At 46.8% G+C, this 21,542-nt stretch overlaps 1 protein-coding gene across 1 annotated transcript in view; it reads right to left on the bottom strand.

Annotated features, from left to right (window-relative positions):
• LOC126214954 (nascent polypeptide-associated complex subunit alpha, muscle-specific form-like) overlaps window positions 1-21,542 on the bottom strand; it is a 269,173-nt gene that overhangs the window by 208,393 nt on the left and 39,238 nt on the right. Inside the window, exons 4-5 of the mRNA XM_049941590.1 lie at window positions 14,909-15,074; window positions 9,024-9,232 (exon numbers count right to left, since the gene is read on the bottom strand). Coding sequence (XP_049797547.1) covers window positions 9,024-9,232; window positions 14,909-15,074 — 375 coding nt within the window. The remainder of the gene's footprint in view (window positions 1-9,023; window positions 9,233-14,908; window positions 15,075-21,542) is intronic.

Below are 21,542 nucleotides of genomic sequence, written 5' to 3'. Positions count from 1 at the left end.
GAACATTTGCACTGAAATGAGGATTGACACATTGTTGGATGAACCGATCGCAAAATTGTACCCGTGGAGGCCAATCAGCTGCTGATAGTGCCTGCACACGTTGTACACGGTACGGAAACAACTGGTTCTCCAGTAGCACTCTCCATACAGTGACATGGTCAACGTTACCTTGTACAGCAGCAACTTCTCTGACGCTGACATTAGGGTTATCGCCAACTGCACGAAGAATTGTCCATTGCAGGTGTCCTCGTCGTTCTAGGTCTTCCCCAGTCGCGAGTCATAGGCTGGAATGTTCCGTACTCCCTAAGACGCCGATCAATTGCTTCGAACGTCTTCCTGTCGGGTCACCTTCGTTTTGGAAATCTGTCTCGATACAAACGTACCGCGCCACGGCTATTGCCCCGTGCTAATCCATACATCAAACGGGCATCTGCCAACTCCGCATTCGTAAACATTGCACTGACTGCAAAACCACGTTCGTGATGAACACTAACCTGTTGATGCTACGTACTGATGTGCTTGATGCTACTACTGTAGAGCAATGAGTCGCATGTCAACACAAGCACCGAAGACAACATTACCTTCCTTCAATTGGGCCAACTGGCGGTGAATCGAGGAAGTACAGTACATACTGACGAAACTAAAATGAGCTCTAACATGGAAATTAAGCGTTTCCGGACACATGTCCACACAACATCTTTTCTTTATTTGTGTGTGAGGAATGTTTCCTGAAAGTTTCGCCATACCTTTTTGTAACACCCTGTATATACTTGTGCGTGACCATTTTTACCGTCAAACGGCGGAGGCGGAGTGGCTAATCTGCCACGGTAGCTCAGCGTGTTCGGTCAGAGGGTTGGCTGCCCTCTGTAATAAAAAAAAAAAAGCTGAGTTATTCGATCAACTAAGAACTTAAACCGGTATCTTGGGACGTCCGCCCCGAACAGTTGCAACGAACGAAAACGAACAAAATGAGATCATCATCATCATCATCATTAAGACTGATTATGCCTTTCAGCGTTCAGTCTAGAGCATAGTCCCCCTTATAAAACTCCTCCATGATCCCCTATTCAGTGCTAACATTGGTGCCTCTTCTGATGTTAAGCCTATTACTTCAAAATCATTCTTAACCGAATCCAGGTACCTTCTCCTTGGTCTACCCCGACTCCTCCTACCCTCTACTGCTGAACTCGTGAGTCTCTTGGGTAACCTTGCTTCTCCCATGCGTGTAACATGACCCCACCATCTAAGCCTGTTCGCCCTGACTGCTACATCTATAGAGTCCATTCCCAGTTTTTCTTTGATTTCCTCATTGTGGACACCCTCCTGCCATTGTTCCTATCTACTAGTACCTGCAATCATCCTCGCTACTTTCATAGCCGTAAGATAGAGAAGATCCAAAGAAGAGCGGCGCGTTTCGTCACAGGGTTATTTGGTAACCGTGATAGCGTTACGGAGATGTTTAGCAAAGTCAAGTGGCAGACTCTGCAAGAGAGGCGCTCTGCATCGCGGTGTAGCTTGCTCGCCAGGTTTCGAGAGGGTGCGTTTCTGGATGAGGTATCGAATATATTGCTTCCCCCTACTTATACCTCCCGAGGAGATCGCGAATGTAAAATTAGAGAGATTCGAGCGCGCACGGAGGCTTTCCGGCAGTCGTTCTTCCCGCGAACCATACGCGACTGGAACAGGAAAGGGAGGTAATGACAGTGGCACGTAAAGTGCCCTCCGCCACGCACCGTTAGGTGGCTTGTGGAGTATAAATGTAGATGTAGATGTAGAACCTCAACCTTATTGAGAAGGTAATCTGAATCCACCCAGCTTTCGCTCCCATACAACAAAGTTGGTCGGAAGATTGAACGGTGCACAGATAACTTAGTCTTGGTACTGACTTGCTTCTTGCAGAAGAGTAGATCGTAGCTGAGCGCTCACTGCATTAGCTTTGCTACACCTCGCTTCCAGTTCTTTCACTATGTTGCCATCCTGTGAGAATATGCATCCTAAGGACCTGAAACCGTCCACATGTTCTAACTTTGCTCCTCCTATTTGGCACTCAGTCCGTTTATATCTTTTTCCCACTGACATTACTTTCGTTTTGGAGATGCTAATCTTCATGCCATAGTCCTTACATTTCTGATCTGGCTCTGAAATATTTCTTTGCAAACTTTCAATCGAGTCTGCCATCACAACTAAGTCATCCGCATGTGCGAGACTGCTTATTTTGTGTTCACATATCTTAATCTCACCCAGCCAGTCTATTGTTTTCAACATATGATCCAAAATGAGATTTTAAAAAAAGTGGTTAGCGTTCAAGCCCCGTGATTGCTGGATCGAGTCCCGTTCGTCAGATTTTTTTTCTTCTTTTCAACATAGTCATTTTCTTTACTATTTATATTACAATTGATATAATGGAAAAATATTCGTAATCGGATGGACTTTTATTAAATTTCCAATGTTATTTGGCAGTCTACAAATATATATTATCACAAATAATATTCACAACTATCGACTAGTAAACGACCAAATGCATAAAGTGGTACTGAAAAAGTATGCTTGTCCGTGATTTGAGAAATACCGCCGGCCGCGGTGGTCTCTCGGTTCTAGGCGCGCAGTCCGGAACCGTGGGACTGCTACGGTCGCAGGTTCGAATCCTGCCTCGGGCATGGATGTGTGTGATGTCCTTAGGTTAGTTAGGTTTAAGTAGTTCTAAGTTCTAGGGGACTGATAACCACAGCAGTTGAGTCCCATAGTGCTCAGAGCCATTTGAACCATTTGAGAAATACCTTATACCTGGAAGGAGCCCGAAACGACTTGTTACCTGCAAGTTTTGAGCGCCACAGACGGCTTTCAAAAGATGTACAATTAATCGTCGCTTTCGACATTACAAGCTGCAGGATGCCATTTTTCGTAAAAACATGGAAGACATAAAGTTAAACGGCACCAGCTGCATTGAATAAATGCTATGTTTCTGCATACACAAGGTCTTTTGAGATTTTCCGTGGAAAAACAAACCTCGCTAACATTTTCAAAAACCTCTCTTTCAGCCGATAACATGGAATCAAACCATGCATAACGCAGTATTTCCTTACATATCGGCGCTGGTAATTGGTCATGCAGTATCGAGTGTATTTTAATAGCGTCTTCGATTAAATACGAACAATTTTGAAGACACGGACAAGCATACATTTTCAGTATCGCTTTATGCGTTTGGTCGTTTACTAGTCGATTGTTATGAGCCGGCCGGAGTGGCCGTGGGGTTCTAGGCGCTGCAATCTGGAACCGAGCGACCGCTACGGTCGCAGGTCCGAACCCTGCCTCGGGCATTGATGTGTGTGATGTCCTTAGGTTAGTTAGGTTTAATTAGTTCTAAGTTCTAGGCGACTGATGACCTCAGAAGTTAAGTCGCATAGTGCTCAGAGCCATTTGATAGTTATGAATATTATTTGCGATAATATAAATTTGTAGACTGCCAAATAGCATTGTAAATTTAATAAAAGACCATCCGATTACACGTATTTTTTCCATTATATAAATTGTAATATAAATAGTAAATGACTGTGTTGAAAATAAAAAAAAACTGACGAACGGGACTCGATCCAGCGAACACCGGGCTTGAATGCTAACCACTCGGCTGCCGCCGGTTCATGGTAAAAATGGCCATGCACAGGTGTATATTTGACGACCGACATTATCTTGCGATTTTCTCAATAACGCTTCCTCCGGTTCATGGTAAAAACGGCCATGCACAGGTGTATATTTGACGACCGACATTATCTTGCGATTTTCTCAATAACGCTTGAGAAGTACGGGCTACTGCTTACACATTTTGTTGTCCTCATAGAGTACTACGAGTGTACGAAGTTTGCAGTAAATCCGCGTTCCAAACGTCTTGGCCTTGTGAGTTCGCACGATCTCTCCGGGGAGAGGGAAGATGCGGCGTTGCCAGAGAAGTGAAGTGGTTTTGTCTCGGAGTGAGCCAGAGCATGCAGTAGTAGCGGCATGGGCGATGGGGTACGGTTAACGAGCCGGCATTCTCCGTGACAGCTACACAGTGCGAGTCAAATGGGCCGCAACGGGCAGGGCATGGGACCCGGGTTGGGGGTGGGGGATGGGGGATGGGGGTAGCGGTTCGTTAGGGCTCTGTCTGTCTGTCTGAGGTGTGTGTGTGTGTGTGTGTGTGTGTGTGTGTGTGTGTCACAAAGGCTTTGCGAGCCGCCGGCGGCAGCCTCTGCGTTATTACAGCCCAGCCTTGGCTGTAGCCTGCTGTCCCGTCCAGCGAGGCACACGGCCTCTTCTTAATGACGTAATCAAGCTGCCTTGTAAAGGCTGGTTCACACAAATGCTGGAGAAACGCGGACCCCGAGATATTCGGACAGCAGGCACTTGCGAGACACCACACGTGCTACCACGTTGTTTGGCCGCCCACCAAGGGTTGCCACATGCCCGGCTTTATCCAGGAATGTCCGCCTTTTGAAGGTCGTGTCCGGCCAAATACACGACATACACTGGTCAGCCAGAACATTACAACCACCTACCTATGTCCACCTATGGCACAGATAACAGCGGCGACACGTTGTGGCATGGGATCAATGAGAGCTTGATGGATCTGCACACACAGGTCACCTAACGCCCATAATGAAATGATAAGTAAATCAAGACCTTGGGCTGTCGACAGGCATTGATGTACATCAACGGGGACAGTTGATAATGTGTGCATGGGAGCAATGAGCGCTTCATGGATCTGCACACACAGGTCACCTAATACCCATAATGAAATGATAAGTAAATCAAGACCCTGAGCTGTCGACAGGTGTTGATGTACATCAATGGGGACAGTTGAAAATGTGTGCATGGGAGAAATGAGAGCTTCATGGATCTGCACACACAGGTCACCTAATACCCATAATGAAATGATAAGTAAATCAAGACCGTGAGCTGTCGACAGGTGTTGATGTACATCAACGGGGACAGTTGAAAATGTGTGCATGGGAGCAATGAGAGCTTGATGGATCTGCACACACAGGTCACCTAATGCCCATAATGAAATGATAAGTAAATCAAGACCCTGGGCTGTCGACAGGTGTTGATGTACATCTACGGGGACAGTTGAAAATGTGTGCATGGGAGCAATGAGAGCTTGATGGATCTGCACACACAGGTCACCTAATACCCATAATGAAATGATAAGTAAATCAAGACCCTGAGCTGACGACAGGTGTTGATGTACATCAATGGGGACAGTTGAAAATGTTTGCATGGGAGCAATGAGAGCTTCATGGATCTGCACACACAGGTCACCTAACGCCCATAATGAAATGATAACTAAATCAAGACCTTGGGCTGTCGACAGGCATTGATGTACATCAACGGGGACAGTTGAAAATGTGTGCATGGGAGCAATGAGAGCTTGATGGATCTGCACACACAGGTCACCTAATACCCATAATGAAATGATAAGTAAATCAACAACCTGGGCTGTCGACAGGCATTGATGTACATCTATGGGGACAGTTGAAAATGTGTGCATGGGAGCAATGAGAGCTTGATGGATCTGCACACACAGGTCACCTAATGCCAATAATGAAATGATAAGTAAATCAAGACCCTGAGCTGTCGACAGGCATTGATGTACATCTATGGGGACAGTTGAAAATGTGTGCATGGGAGCAATGAGAGCTTGATGGATCTGCACACACAGGTCACCTAATACCCATAATGAAATGATAAGTAAATCAACAACCTGAGCTGTCGACAGGCATTGATGTACATCTATTGGGACAGTTGAAAATGTGTGCATGGGAGCAATGAGAGCTTCATGGATCTGCACACACAGGTCACCTAATGCCCATAATGAAATGATAAATAAATCAAGACTCTGGGCTGTCGACAGGCATTAATGTACATCTATGGGGACAGTTGAAAATGTGTGCATGGGAGCAATGAGAGCTTCATGGATCTGCACACACAGGTCACCTAATACCCATAATGAAATGATAAGTAAATCAACAACCTGAGCTGTCGACAGGCATTGATGTACATCTGTGGGGACAGTTGAAAATGTGTGCATGGGAGCAATGAGAGCTTCATGGATCTGCACACACAGGTCACCTAATGCCCATAATGAAATGATAAGTAAATCAAGACCCTGAGCTGTCGACAGGCATTGATGTACATCTGTGGGGACAGTTGAAAATGTGTGCATGGGAGCAATGAGAGCTTCATGGATCTGCACACACAGGTCACCTAATACCCATAATGAAATGATAAGTAAATCAACAACCTGAGCTGTCGACAGGCATTGATGTACATCTATGGGGACAGTTGAAAATGTGTGCATGGGAGCAATGAGAGCTTGATGGATCTGCACACACAGGTCACCTAATACCCATAATGAAATGATAAGTAAATCAACAACCTGAGCTGTCGACAGGCATTGATGTACATCTATGGGGACAGTTGAAAATGTGTGCATGGGAGCAATGAGAGCTTGATGGATCTGCACACACAGGTCACCTAATACCCATAATGAAATGATAAGTAAATCAACAACCTGAGCTGTCGACAGGCATTGATGTACATCTATGGGGACAGTTGAAAATGTGTGCATGGGAGCAATGAGAGCTTGATGGATCTGCACACACAGGTCACCTAATACCCATAATGAAATGATAAGTAAATAAACAACCTGAGCTGTCGACAGGCATTGATGTACATCTACGGGGACAGTTGAAAATGTGTGCATGGGAGCAATGAGAGCTTGATGGATATGCACACACAGGTCACCTAATACCCATAATGAAATGATAAGTAAATCAACAACCTGAGCTGTCGACAGGCATTGATGTACATCTATGGGGACAGTTGAAAATGTGTGCATGGGAGCAATGAGAGCTTGATGGATCTGCACACACAGGTCACCTAATGCCCATAATGAAATGATAAATAAATCAAGACCCTGGGCTGTCGACAGGCATTGATATACATCTATGGGGACAGTTGAAAATGTGTGCATGGGAGCAATGAGAGCTTGATGGATCTGCACACACAGGTCACCTAATACCCATAATGAAATGATAAGTAAATCAACAACCTGAGCTGTCGATAGGCATTGATGTACATCTATGGGGACAGTTGAAAATGTGTGCATGGGAGCAATGAGAGCTTGATGGATCTGCACACACAGGTCACCTAATACCCATAATGAAATGATAAGTAAATCAACAACCTGAGCTGTCGACAGGCATTGATGTACATCTATGGGGACAGTTGAAAATGTGTGCATGGGAGCAATGAGAGCTTGATGGATCTGCACACACAGGTCACCTAATACCCATAATGAAATGATAAGTAAATCAACAACCTGAGCTGTCGACAGGCATTGATGTACATCTGTGGGGACAGTTGAAAATGTGTGCATGGGAGCAATGAGAGCTTGATGGATCTGCACACACAGGTCATCTAATGCCCATAATGAAATGATAAGTAAATCAAGACCCTGGGCTGTCGACAGGCATTGATGTACATCAACGGGGACAATTGAAAATGTGTGCATGGGAGCAATGAGAGCTTGATGGATCTGCACACACAGGTCACCTAATACCCATAATGAAATGATAAGTAAATCAACAACCTGAGCTGTCGACAGGATGTACATCTATGGGGACAGTTGAAAATGTGTGCATGGGAGCAATGAGAGCTTGATGGATCTGTACACACAGGTCACCTAATACCCATAATGAAATGATAAGTAAATCAACAACCTGAGTTGTCGACAGGATGTACATCTATGGGGACAGTTGAAAACGTGTGCATGGGAGCAATGAGAGCTTGATGGATCTGCACACACAGGTCACCTAATACCCATAATGAAATGATAAGTAAATCAAGACCCTGAGGCGTCGACAGGCGTTGATGTACATCAGTGGGGACAGTTGAAAAAGTGTACCCCAATCGGGACTCAAACCCAGGATCTCCTGCTTACATGGTAGACGCTCTATCAATCTCAGCCACCGACAGCACAGAGAATAGTGTGACTGCAACTGACTGCCAACTTAATGTCCACACGCCCCTGCCCATTACACTCATTACTCGCAGCAGACAATCTTACCTTTCGGACATGTCCGAAAGAACAGGTACCATCTACATATAATACCCATAAATTCTAGGGAGGGGGGCGATGAGTGCTCTGACGCCATGTTCAATCACATCCCAGATGTGTTCAATCAGGTTCAGATCTAGCGAGCTGGGACCCAACACATCAGTTACTGATGAACTACCACAACCAATACAGCGATCAAGAAAAGTACGGTTGACATGTCGTCTCACACGTTGTGGAGACGAAGCCAAGGAAAGAAAGGGGGAGGGGGGGCAGCCCAGGGGTCCGGAACCCCCTTTATCACCTGAGTGGAATTACATACGACCTAATTGGGCTGTAGAGAAACTGGAAGGTCTTTTGATTTTCAGTCATACGACAGAAAAGGGATACGCACTATTGATAGTCAGTGGAGACAACAATAGACTGAAACTATATATACATCTGTACAACTGTCGTGTATCACTCGTCCCTATTTTAGTCAAGACCACTTATAGGTCTCTTTGTTGATCCATTATGGATCGTGGGACGACGGCTGGCATGAACTTCTTGATGCAATAATTTACCAACAGCTGTATGTATTGTAGAAATTTATTTTATTTTATGAACTTCTATGTGCTACCAGTTTCAGCATTACATTGATGCCATCTTCTGGCCCCACTCGTCATAGTCGTAAAATCGATATACACGGAAGACCACTGACTACCACCAGGTCTCAAAGTGGTTTCTAAGATATAGGGAAAAATTCTACACAAAATGAAATTTTTAAGGAGCGGCATCTAAAGTTTCAGAACACTACAACTTACTTACGATATGCCTTTTTTTGCTCAATCAAACGCACCCAGCACAGCTGACACCCAGCATCACTGACACCCAAAGATAGTGTCTTGTAGTGGGGTGGGGTGGAGCACCTCAGCGCCCACTTTCATGGACTCACCTTCTTGTCGCCGCCGCCCGGCACGTACGCGTCGTTCTTGGCGGCGATCTTGGGCTGCGCCTTGCTGAAGTCCAGTTTCCGACTCTCTATCTTGACCTGGCCGCCGCCCGGCTTGTAGCTCGCGTTGTCCAGCGATCCGATCTTGGAGCGCACCGTCTTCAGGTTGGGCGACGGCGCGGATCCCACCTGGACCTTGTTCATCGGCACCTCTGCAACACGACACCACATTCACCACGTCACGCGTCCGCTCTGCCGTGCACTCGATGCACAAGCGATGCATGTACAAGAAGAAAGTGATTTCAAGATTGTTGGTGGAGCACACAACTAGCCACAAATGCTTCCTGACATCGTGCTTTAACGTAACAAGACACAGACTCCAGAATGAGATTTTCACTCTACAGCGGAGTGTGCGCTGATACGAAACTTCCTGGCAGATTAAAACTGTGTGCCGGACCGAGACTCGAACCCGGGACCTTTGCCTCTCGCGGGCAAGTGCTCTACCATCTGAGCTACCCAGGCGCGACTCACGCCCCGTCCTCACAGCTTTACTTCTGCCAGTATCTCGTCTCCTACCTTCCAAACTTTACAGAAGCTCTCCTGCGAGTGAAAATCTCATTCTGGAAACATCCCCCAGGCTGTGGCTAAGCCATGTCTCCGCAATATCATTTCTTTCAGCAGTGCTAGTTCTGCAAGGTTCGCAGGAGAGCTTCTGTTCGAGTCTCGGTTCGGTACACAGTTTTAATCTGCTAGGAAGTTTCGAGACAGATACTCATTTATACACTGAATCGCCAAAGACACTGGTATAGCCATGCGTATTCAAATACGGAGATATATAAACAGGCAGAATACTGCGCTGTGGTCGGAAACGCCCATATCAGCTAACAAGTGTCAGGAGCAGTTGTTACATCGGTTACTGCTGCCTCAATGGCAGGTTATCAAGACTGAAATGAGTTTGAACGTGATATTATAGCCGTCGCATGCACAGTGGACGTGAATGGATACAGGTGATCAGACAGGATGCTTACGTACGTGTCACCTGTCAGAGTCGAATCTAGACGTATCAGGGGTCCCACATCACTCCAATTGCACACGCCCCACACTATTACAGAGCGTCCACCGGCTTGAACAGTCTCTTGCTCAGACGCAGGGTCCATGGATTCATGTTGTTGTTGTTGTGGTCTTCAGTCCTGAGACTGGTTTGATGCAGCTCTCCATGCTACTCTATCCTGTGCAATCTTCTTCATCTCCCAGTACCTACTGCAGCCTACATCCTTCTGAATCTGCTTAGTGTATTCATCTCTTGGTCTCCCTCTACGATTTTTACCCTCCACACTGCCCTCCAATGCTAAATTTGTGATCCCTTGATGCCTCAGAACATGTCCTACCAACCGATCCCTTCTTCTAGTCAAGTTGTGCCACAAACTCCTCTTCTCCCCAATTCTGTTCAATACCTCCTTATTAGTTATGTGATCTACCCATCTAATCTTCAGCGTTCTTCTGTAGCACCACATTTCGAAAGCTTCTATTCTATCCTTGTCTAAACTATTTATCGTCCACGTTTCACTTCCATACATGGCTACACTCCATACAAATACTTTCAGAAACGACTTCCTGACATTTAAATCTATACTCGATGTTAACAAATTTCTCTTCTTCAGAAACGATTTCCTTGCCATTGCCAGTCTACATTTTATATCCTCTCTACTTCGACCATCATCAGTTATTTTACTCCCTAAATAGCAAAACTCCTTTACTACTTTAAGTGTCTCATTTCCTAATCTAATTCCCTCAGTATCACCCGATTTAATTTGACTACATTCCATTATCCTCGTTTTGCTTTTGTTGATGTGCATCTTATATCCTCCTTTCAAGACACTGTCCATTCATTCCGTTCAACTGCTCTCCCAAGTCCTTTGCTGTCTCTGACAGAATTACAATGTCATCGGCAAACCTCAAAGTTTTTACTTCTTCTCCATGAATTTTAATACCTACTCCGAATTTTTCTTTTGTTTCCTTTACTGCTTGCTCAATATACAGATTGAATAACATCGGGGAGAGGCTACAATCCTGTCTCACTCCGTTCCCAACCACTGCTTCCCTTTCATGTCCCCCGACTCTTATAACTGCCATCTGGCTTCTGTACAAATTGTAAATAGCCTTTCGCTCCCTGTATTTTACCCCTGCCACCTTCAGAATTTGAAAGAGAGTATTCCAGTTAACATTGTCAAAAGCTTTCTCTAAGTCTACAAATGCTAGAAACGTGAGGTTGCTAGAAACGTGAGGTTGCTAGAAACGTGAGGTTGTCGCAATACCCAGACACGCCTTTCCACTCGATACAATTTGGAACGAGACTTGTCTGACCGGGTAACATGTTTCCAGTCATCAACAGCCCAATGTCTGTGTTCACAGGCGCAGGCGAGGCGTAAAGCTTTGTGTCGTGCTGTCATTGACGGTACACGAGTGGGCCTTCAGCTCGGAAAGCCCACATCGATGATGTTTCGTTCAATGGTTCACACGCTGACACTTGTTCACGCCCGAGCATTGAAATCTGCACGAGTTTGTGGAAGTGTTGTGCTTCTGTCACGTTGAATGGTTCCCTTCATTCGTCGTTGGTCCCATTCTTGCAGGATCTTTGTCCAGCCACACCAATGTCGCAGATTTGGTGTTTTACCAGATTCGTGATATACATGGTACACTCGTGAAATGGTCGTGTGGGAAAATCCCCACTTCGTCTGTAGTGTCGCATCATAATAAAGAGTTGGAAACGTGGAATATTGTCGAATTTTCGTTGCCTATGCCGAGAGTCACAGGCAGTAGGTAGGAGGATTGCACATACACTCCTGGAAATGGAAAAAAGAACACATTGACACCGGTGTGTCAGACCCACCATACTTGCTCCTGACACTGCGAGAGGGCTGTACAAGCAATGATCACACGCACGGCACAGCGGACACACCAGGAACCGCGGTGTTGGCCGTCGAATGGCGCTAGCTGCGCAGCATTTGTGCACCGCCGCCGTCAGTGTCAGCCAGTTTGCCGTGGCATACGGAGCTCCATCGCAGTCTTTAACACTGGTAGCATGCCGCGACAGCGTGGACGTGAACCGTATGTGCAGTTGACGGACTTTGAGCGAGGGCGTATAGTGGGCATGCGGGAGGCCGGGTGGACGTACCGCCGAATTGCTCAACACGTGGGGCGTGAGGTCTCCACAGTACATCGATGTTGTCGCCAGTGGTCGGCGGAAGGTGCACGTGCCCGTCGACCTGGGACCGGACCGCAGCGACGCACGGATGCACGCCAAGACCGTAGGATCCTACGCAGTGCCGTAGGGGACCGCACCGCCACTTCCCAGCAAATTAGGGACACTGTTGCTCCTGGGGTATCGGCGAGGACCATTTGCAACCGTCTCCATGAAGCTGGGCTACGGTCCCGCACACCGTTAGGCCGTCTTCCGCTCACGCCCCAACATCGTGCAGCCCGCCTCCAGTGGTGTCGCGACAGGCGTGAATGGAGGGACGAATGGAGACGTGTCGTCTTCAGCGATGAGAGTCGCTTCTGCCTTGGTGCCAATGATGGTCGTATGCGTGTTTGGCGCCGTGCAGGTGAGCGCCACAATCAGGACTGCATACGACCGAGGCACACAGGGCCAACACCCGGCATCATGGTGTGGGGAGCGATCTCCTACACTGGCCGTACACCACTGGTGATCGTCGAGGGGACACTGAATAGTGCACGGTACATCCAAACCGTCATGGAACCCATCGTTCTACCATTCCTAGACCGGCAAGGGAACTTGCTGTTCCAACAGGACAATGCACGTCCGCATGTATCCCGTGCCACCCAACGTGCTCTAGAAGGTGTAAGTCAACTACCCTGGCCAGCAAGATCTCCGGATCTGTCCCCCATTGAGCATGTTTGGGACTGGATGAAGCGTCGTCTCACGCGGTCTGCACGTCCAGCACGAACGCTGGCCCAACTGAGGCGCCAGGTGGAAATGGCATGGCAAGCCGTTCCACAGGACTACATCCAGCATCTCTACGATCGTCTCCATGGGAGAATAGCAGCCTGCATTGCTGCGAAAGGTGGATATACACTGTACTAGTGCCGACATTGTGCATGCTCTGTTGCCTGTGTCTATGTGCCTGTGGTTCTGTCAGTGTGATCATGTGATGTATCTGACCCCAGGAATGTGTCAAAAAAGTTTCCCCTTCCTGGGACAATGAATTCACGGTGTTCTTATTTCAATTTCCAGGAGTGTATATCGGAATGTGTCGCCTCGCAGGGGCAATGGCCTGGCTACACACAACAGGCGAGAGAGAGTTGCTTAGCAGCGGGTTTGTGTTAGACGGAAACTTTCGTAGAGTGCAAGACAGAGGTATAGCGTCAGCTGTACTGCATTTCACAACTTCGCGTAAGTCTGCCGCAACAACACGTAACTCTGTCGCAAGAACACCTAAGGGGCGAGTACGGCAGATGAATCAGCAGTATCAGTGGAACGAATGCGGTCATTACAAACGAGCATGACGTCAGGACGTCGCTCGTGCTTCCTTTAAATACGCAACGAGGCACTCGCACTCGCAGTTAGACTTGCAGTGAGATGTGTACTGGGTCGCTGCGTAGCGCTCGGCTCTGTGATTGACACGTTAATCTTTATTAAGGATATGTTGCAGTAAGGCGGCCCATCCAGCAGCAGACGTGAGGGGACAGTACCAGCTCTGGTCCGCTCTGCTGCCGCCGTCAATCGTCAACCCAGGATCGGCAGACATCGCGGCAGACTCGCTCGCCGCCAATGCTGACCACATCAGTGAGCCATCGTCGAGATCGTGCAGGGCCTAGGCCCTGTGCATCCGCCGTCACAACCGGGTGAGCCGACGACGCTGGGGGACTGCAGCCCGTTCCGCCCGTCCACCGCAGACGAGCCACCAGGAGGAGCAGGGAAGAGGACGGGGTGGGATAGAGTACACCCTGCACTACGAGAACGCCTCTCGTGTCGACAGCACCGGGACTCCAACCCGGAGCCACCTGCTGTCCGCTGTCGAGCCGGCCTGCCGGCCGGGCGCCGCCAGCCACGCGCGGCCGAAGTAAGGACATTCCTCCGCTACGTCACAGCACGCAGTGCTGCGCTGGCAAGACTGGTGCGGCCTGGAGCCGGTGTCATCTCTATGAGTCAGCGAGGACTCGGGGAAGGTCGTTGATATCACCAAGCCACATTGTACTCGGCAGGAATAAAGTTGTTATGAATTAATAATCTTTGGCGTTTCTGACGCTTCTACAGCCATTTCCTAGCATCCTATCAACTGGAGAGGTCACCGCTCGGCCATCCAGTCCACCGTAGGAGACCGGGACCACCAGGTTCAAATGGCTCTGAGCACTATTGGACTCAACATCTGAGGTCATTAGTCCCCTAGAACTTAGAACTAGTTAAACCTAACTAACCTAAGGACATCACAAACATCCATGCCCGAGGCAGGATTCGAACCTGCGACCGTAGCGGTCCTGCGGTTCCAGACTGCAGCGCACGGCCACTGCGGCCGGCCGGACCACCGGGGCGCCTACACATCGTCAGCTACCGCTCGTGCGCCGACTACAACACCACGTGAAACTCACTTAAATCTCGATAAGCTGCCATTGTAGCAGTAGTGACCGATCTAACAACTGCAACAGACACTTGTTGTCTTATGTAGGCGTTGCCCACCGCAGCATGGTATTCTGCCTGTTTACACATCTCTGTACTTGAACACGCATGCCTACAGCAGTTTCTTTGGCGCTTCAGAGTAGATAGGACCGATTTACTGTAACAGCGTAACGTTTCAGGGCGCGGTAGCCGCGGTTTCTACGCGAGCAGTGGGCAGTGCTGGTGTGTAGCATGGCAGGCTGGTACTCACTCTTCTTCTCTGGCGCTGGTGGGGCCTCAGCCTGTGTGGGGGTGAGCTTGGCTTTGAGCGGCGAGCGCGGCGCCTTGGTGGGCGAAGAGGCGGCCCGCCGGCCGGGGATGCGAGACGGGGACTTCTTGGGAGAGCCTGCGCCCGACTCGCCGTTGGCCGCGCCCTCCTGCAAAAGAGGCAACAACATGAAAACAGAAGGTAGTGCTGAGCACAAAGAGAAAAATATCAGATCAATTTTGGCGACTGGGCAGAAACCACTTACCGAGTCCCACAGGGTTCAGTTGTGGATCCAGTTTTAGTTCTTATACAGGGTGGTCCATTAATCGTGACCGAGCCAAATATCTCCCGAAATAAGCGTCAAACGAAAAAACTACAAAGAACGAAACTTGTCTAACTTGAAGGCCCTATGGTTGGCCCGCTAGATGGCGCTGCCATAGGTCAAACGGATATAAACTGCGTTTTTTAAAATAGGAACCCCTTTTTTTAGTACATATTCGTGAAGTACGTAAAGAAATTTGAATGTTTTACTTGGACCACTTTTTTCACTTTGTGATAGATGGCGCTGTAATAGTCATAAACATATGGCTCACAATTTTAGACGAACAGTTGGTAACAGGTAGGTTTTTTAAATTAAAATACAGATCGTAGGTACGTTTGAACATTTTATTTCGGTTGTTCCAATGTGATAAGTGTACCTTTGTGAACTTATCATTTCTGAGAACGCATGCTGTTACAGCGTGATTACCTGTAAATACCACATTAATGCAATAAATGCTCAAAATGATGTCCGTCAACCTAAATGCATTTGGCAATACGTGTAACGACATTCCTCTCAACAGCGAGTAGTTCGCCTTCCGTAATGTTCGCACATGCACTGACAATGCGCTGACGCATGTTGGCAGCCGGCCGACCCTGATTTCTCTTATTTTATCGTGATGATCATTTCTCCCTGTGTAGCCGGTCGGAGTGGCCGTGCGGTTATAGGCGTTACAGTCTGGAACCGCGTGACCGCTACGGTCGCAAGTTCGAATCCTGCCTCCGGCATGGATGTGTGTGATGTCGTTAGGTTAGTTAGGTTTAAGTAGTTCTAAGTTCTAGGGGACTGATGACCACAGCAGTTAAGTCCCATAGTGCTGAGAGCCATTTGAACCATTTGAACCATGTTGGCAGGCGTTGTCGGTGGATCACGATAGCAAATATCCTTCAACTTTCCCCACAGAAAGAAATCCGGGGACATCAGATCCGCTAAACGTGCGGGCCACGGTACGCTGCTGCGACGACCAATCCACCTGTCATGAAATATACTATTCAATACCGCTTCAACCGCACGCGAGTTATGTGCTGGACATCCATCATGTTGGAAATATATCGCCATTTTGTCATGCGGTGAAACATCTTGTAGTAACACCGGTAGAACATTACGTAGGAAATCACCATACATTGCACCATTTAGATTGCCATCGATAAAATGGGGGCCAGTTATGCTTCTTCCCATAATGCTGCACCATACATTAACCCGCCAAGGTCGCTGATGTTCCACTTGTCGCAGCCATCGTGGATTTTCCGTTGCCCAATAATGCATAATATGCCGGTTTCCGTTACCGCTGTTGGTGAATGACGCTTCGTCGCTAAATAAATGGCATCCGTCCATCCTTGAGGGATGAGGGTGTAGCATGCTTGGTTCAGAGTCTGCAGCGTCTGCTGTGGCTAAAAAGTCCCACTCGAGAGTGGCAGTCCCTACTGCAGTTTGGACATGTGAAAGTTGAGGGACTTAGAACAGAAGCCGGTCTCTCCGCTTTGTTGTCTTCCTGATTTGTTCCTGTGTGCGTTCGTCCTCTGAGAGATTGACGCCGTTGCGCACAGCTACTCGCCACTTGACACGGTCATCTGCAAAGCTTTCCCAGCGACTACGCGTGCAAAAAATCTGTCATCGTCCCGTAATTTCTCTTGTGCCCAGTGGCAGAACTGTACACGACGTTCAAAGTCGTCGCCATGCAATTACTAGTGCATAGAAATATGCTACGGGTGCATTCGATGTTGATGTAGCGTTCTCAACACCGACGTTTTTGAGATTCCCGATTCTCGCGCAATTTGTCTGCTACTGATGTGCGGATTAGCCGCGACAGCAGCTAAAACACCTACTTGGGGATCATCATTTGTTGCAGGTCGTGGTCGACGTTTCACATGTGGCTGAACACTTCCTGTTTCCTTAAATAACGTAACTATCCGGCGAACGGTCCGGACACTTGGATGATGTCGTCCAGGATACCGAGCAGCATACATAGCACACGCCCCTTGGGCATTTTGATCACAACAGCCATACATCAACATGATATAGACCTTTTCTGCAATAGGTAAACGGTCCATTTTAACAGGGGTAATGTATCATTAATCAAATACCGTCCGCACTGGTGGAATGTTACATGATACCACATACTTATACGTTTGTGAGTATTGCAGCGCCATCTGTCACAAAGCGAAAACAGTAGTCCAACTAAAACATTCATATTTCGTTACGTACTACACGAATATATAATAAAAAATGGGGGTTCCTATTTTAAAAAACGCAGTTGATATTCGTTTGACCTATGGCAGCGCCATCTAGCGGGCCAGCCATAGCGTCATCTGGTTTCCCCCTTCAAGCTAGACGAGTTTCGTTGTTTGTAGTTTTTTCGTTTGATGCTTATTTCGTGAATTATTTGCCCCAGTCACTATCAATGGTCCACCCTGTATACAGAGGTGGCTAAAGTCATGGGATAGCTCCTAATATCCCGTCTTAGCTCCTTTTGTCTGGTGTAGTCAGGAAACTCAACAAGTCGTTGGAAATCCCCTGCACAAATACTGAGCCATAGTGCGTCTACAGCCACCCATAACTGCGAAAGTGTTGCCGGTGCAGGAGTATGTGCTCGAACTGATCTGTCCATTAGGCTATGTCCCGTAAGTATTCGAAGGTATTCGTGTTGGGCGACCTGACTGGTGAAATGGTTTGCTTGAATGGTCCAGAATCTTCTTCAAAGCAACAGCGAGCAATTGTGACTCCTATAGACAAGCTTGTAGGTAGGCCAATAGCAGCTATGAATAGTCATCTTGGGTCCAGAATGAGATTTTCATTCTGCAGCAGAGTGTGTGCTGATATGAAACTTCCCGGCAGATTAAAACTGTGTGCCGGACCGTGACTCGAACTCCGGACCTTTGCCTTTCGTGGGAAAGTGCTCTGCCATGTGAGCTACCCACGCACGACTCACGCCCCGTCCCCACAGCTTCACTTCTGCCAGTGCCTCGTCTCCTGCTTTCCAAAGTTTACAGAAGCTATTTTGCGAACCTAACAGAAGTAGCACTCCTGGAAGAAAGGATATTACGCAGACATGGCTTAGCCACAGCCTGAGGGATGTTTCCCGAATGAGATTTTCACTCTGCAGCGGAGTGTGCGCTGATATGAAACTTCCTGGAAGATTAAAACTGTGTGCCCGACCGACAATCAAACTCGGACCTTCGCCTTTCGCGGGAAAGTCTCTACCATCTGAGCTACCCAAGCACGACTGACGCCCCATGCACACAGCAAAGGTCCCGAGTTCGAGTCTCTGTCTGGCACACAGTTTTAATCTGCCAGGGAGTTTCATATCGGCGCACACTTCGCTGCAGAGTGAAAATCTCATTCTGGAAGCATCCCCCAGGCTGTGGCTAAGCGATGTCTCCGCAATATCCTTTCAGGAGCGTTAGTTCTGCAAGGTTCGCAGGAGAGCTTCTGTAAAGTTTGGAACGTAGAAGACGAGATACTGGCAGAACTAAGGGTGTGAGGACGGGGCGTGAGTCGTGCCTGAGTAGCTCAGATGGTTTCGAAATGTGGCGCTACAGAAGAATGCTGAAGATTAGATGGGTAGATCACGTAACTAATGAGGAGGTATTGAACAGAATTGGGGAGGAGTTTGTGGCACAACGTGACGAGAAGAAGGGACCGGTTGGTAGGACAAATTCTGAGGCATCAAGGGATCACCAATTTAGTATTGGAGGGCAGCGTGGAGGGTAAAATAGTAGAGGGAGACCAAGAGATGAATAGACTAAGCAGATTCAGAAGGACGTAGGTTGCAGTAGGTACTGGGAGATGAAGAAGCTTGCACAGGATAGAGTAGCATGGAGAGCTGCATCAAACCAGTCTCAGGACTGAAGACCGCAACAACAACAACAACATGATCCAATAAATCATGTCAGACAATTAGATGTCACAGTGGGAGTGAGAAATTAAAAAAGGCATTATCCTGTTTTTTGAGCTACTGGAATTACCTTGACCTGTGACCCAAATATGTCAGACACTTTGACATTAAACCGTATGCAAAAGTTCAAAGGGGCAGTTTCCTATAGACTGAGTTACTATAATCTAATGAGTTGATGGCCAACCAATGGACCTGAAATGTTTACCAATTATCCCAGTGAACTATGTAAACAAATACACTGGCATACCAATCAATTAGCAGACTGCAGTTAGCAGACTGCATTATTGAAACAGATACACTCTTGCTAAGTGCCAAGTCTATTTCAGCAGGAATGTTTCGCAGTACGGAACTTGTCCCTGCACTATCAGTGTCTTAAAAACAATGGTCTGACACCACAGTGTCACTATCAGGCTGCCTCAGAGGTGTGTGGTACTAAAGAATTATAGTAGACTTGTAAAAAACGGTGAGAAATAAAAAAATCCAAGCAGGAAAGTTTCTACAGACAGGTATGTAGACACACAAAACACTGCTATATTACACTAACACCCACATCTGTACTATTACCACCACTGGGACAGGAATATGAGAGTTATGCATTGTATTTACACCAAGTGAGAAAGTGGAGCAGGAGTCCCTTGCTAGTGCACCCCAGAGCCAATGTTGATGCTGCACTGCGGTTGAGTTTTCACAATGGCCATCGCTTTGCCAATGGTTATCAGTAGCAGCCACACCTGAAATAAAGCCCCGGCCTCCATAGTATGACCTTCAATACTTGGCTATGTGCTGGCAACCACTCTTCCAGAGATAAAGAATTGCACAGTGGACACCATATATAGGTCGTCTTAAACTCTTTGAATTTTATTACTGTAATATTTCCGGAAATAAGGCGCCATTAACATTCCATCACACTAACAATTTTTTTTGCTGTATGAAAGGATCTACAATAACCATAACCATAACGTCAGTGGTAGTATATTTAAATAAGTGATAATGACTGTGCCAATGTCACTGTTGTAGCACATTGCATGCAACCAAGAATATCCTGCCTTCGAACACTGTCATGAGTAATTCTCTTAAAATTCTTCTTCTCTCAACTCACCACATCTTCAATACATATTTTGACAAGGTTCTCCCAGTACACGTCTACTTTCGATTGTGAACTTCAAGAAAAAATGATGGAACTTCCGCACAGTAAGGACACAGGGACTGCAATGACCATTACCGATTTCTTGGCTATCCGACACACACACACACACACACACACACACACACACACTATATAGCCTTTCAGTCGCTTATTAAATGTGTCTTTTATCACTTCCAAGTGTGAAAGAAATTACTTTACAAGCAAACCCATGATTTACAATTTGCTCCGAAGATAGAACAGTTGCAACCCCCTTGTACAGAACAGCCTACATCTAAACACATATTTCGCGTGCCCCTGTACAGTGCATGGTGGCTGGTACATCCTAACAGTGTCACAACTTTTCACTCCTGTTCTACAGACATACTGATGGAGGACAAAATACTATCTAAATTCCTATCTACGTACCCTAATCTCTTTTAACGTAGTCTCATGATCACTATGCCAGATATATGACTGTCACAGCTGTAGCTTCCAATACAATGCAGTGAATCATTTATATTGCTGTTGCAACTTCGTAGGTCAGCCATAAACAATCAAGTAACATGATTTTACCAATAAATCTGTACTAAAACACCTCTTTTGTGGATTAAGTACATTTCCTTAAGATTTACCTCAGCCCAGGATCTGATGTTGCTTTACGTAGCCATTCCGCATTATGTCGCTCCTGGACATTTTACGTAGTTACTTTTTCTGGCAATAGTGTAATAGAATACTACTAGGATTCGTCTGCCGTGTAAACAACTTATGATATGACCTGTGGAGTAACATCTGTGGTACCAGTAACTGTTTAGAATGGTTTTTTGTTGGTACTCATGGAATAACAAAGTGAACAATGACCCATCCATCACATACTATCCAACACAATCAGGCAGTAAAACACCTCCCAGTACTGTTATTTAAACAACTGGTAATTAATTCACAGAGACTCCAATTTTAAATGGACATTTGTTAGAGGTGAGAATAAAGATAATAATAGGTTAATAGTTCTCGAGAGCACCGATCGAATATACCTTGCTGCTACATCTCAAATTATATATTTCCTAGTATAGCGGGCCTGCTCTTTTTCCAGTATCAGTTTATATTCTTTTGTTACGGTAGCTGTTTTTGTCATATACTCCAGTTTTAGTTCTACTTCCATTTTCAATTTTCGTTTGCATTCACATAACACATTCATTACACTTAAAGAAGACATTTCTTTACCAGGGAATGATTTAAATCCATTTGACACATTAGTTCTTTTTCTTACGACTTGTGGGATAACATTGTTTGTGGGAAC

The sequence above is a fragment of the Schistocerca nitens genome, chromosome 12, assembly GCF_023898315.1.
Source record: "Schistocerca nitens isolate TAMUIC-IGC-003100 chromosome 12, iqSchNite1.1, whole genome shotgun sequence".
Taxonomy (NCBI): domain Eukaryota; kingdom Metazoa; phylum Arthropoda; class Insecta; order Orthoptera; family Acrididae; genus Schistocerca; species Schistocerca nitens.
The sequence above is the reverse complement of the archived record's forward strand: the minus strand, read 5'-3'. Positions and strand labels throughout refer to the sequence as shown.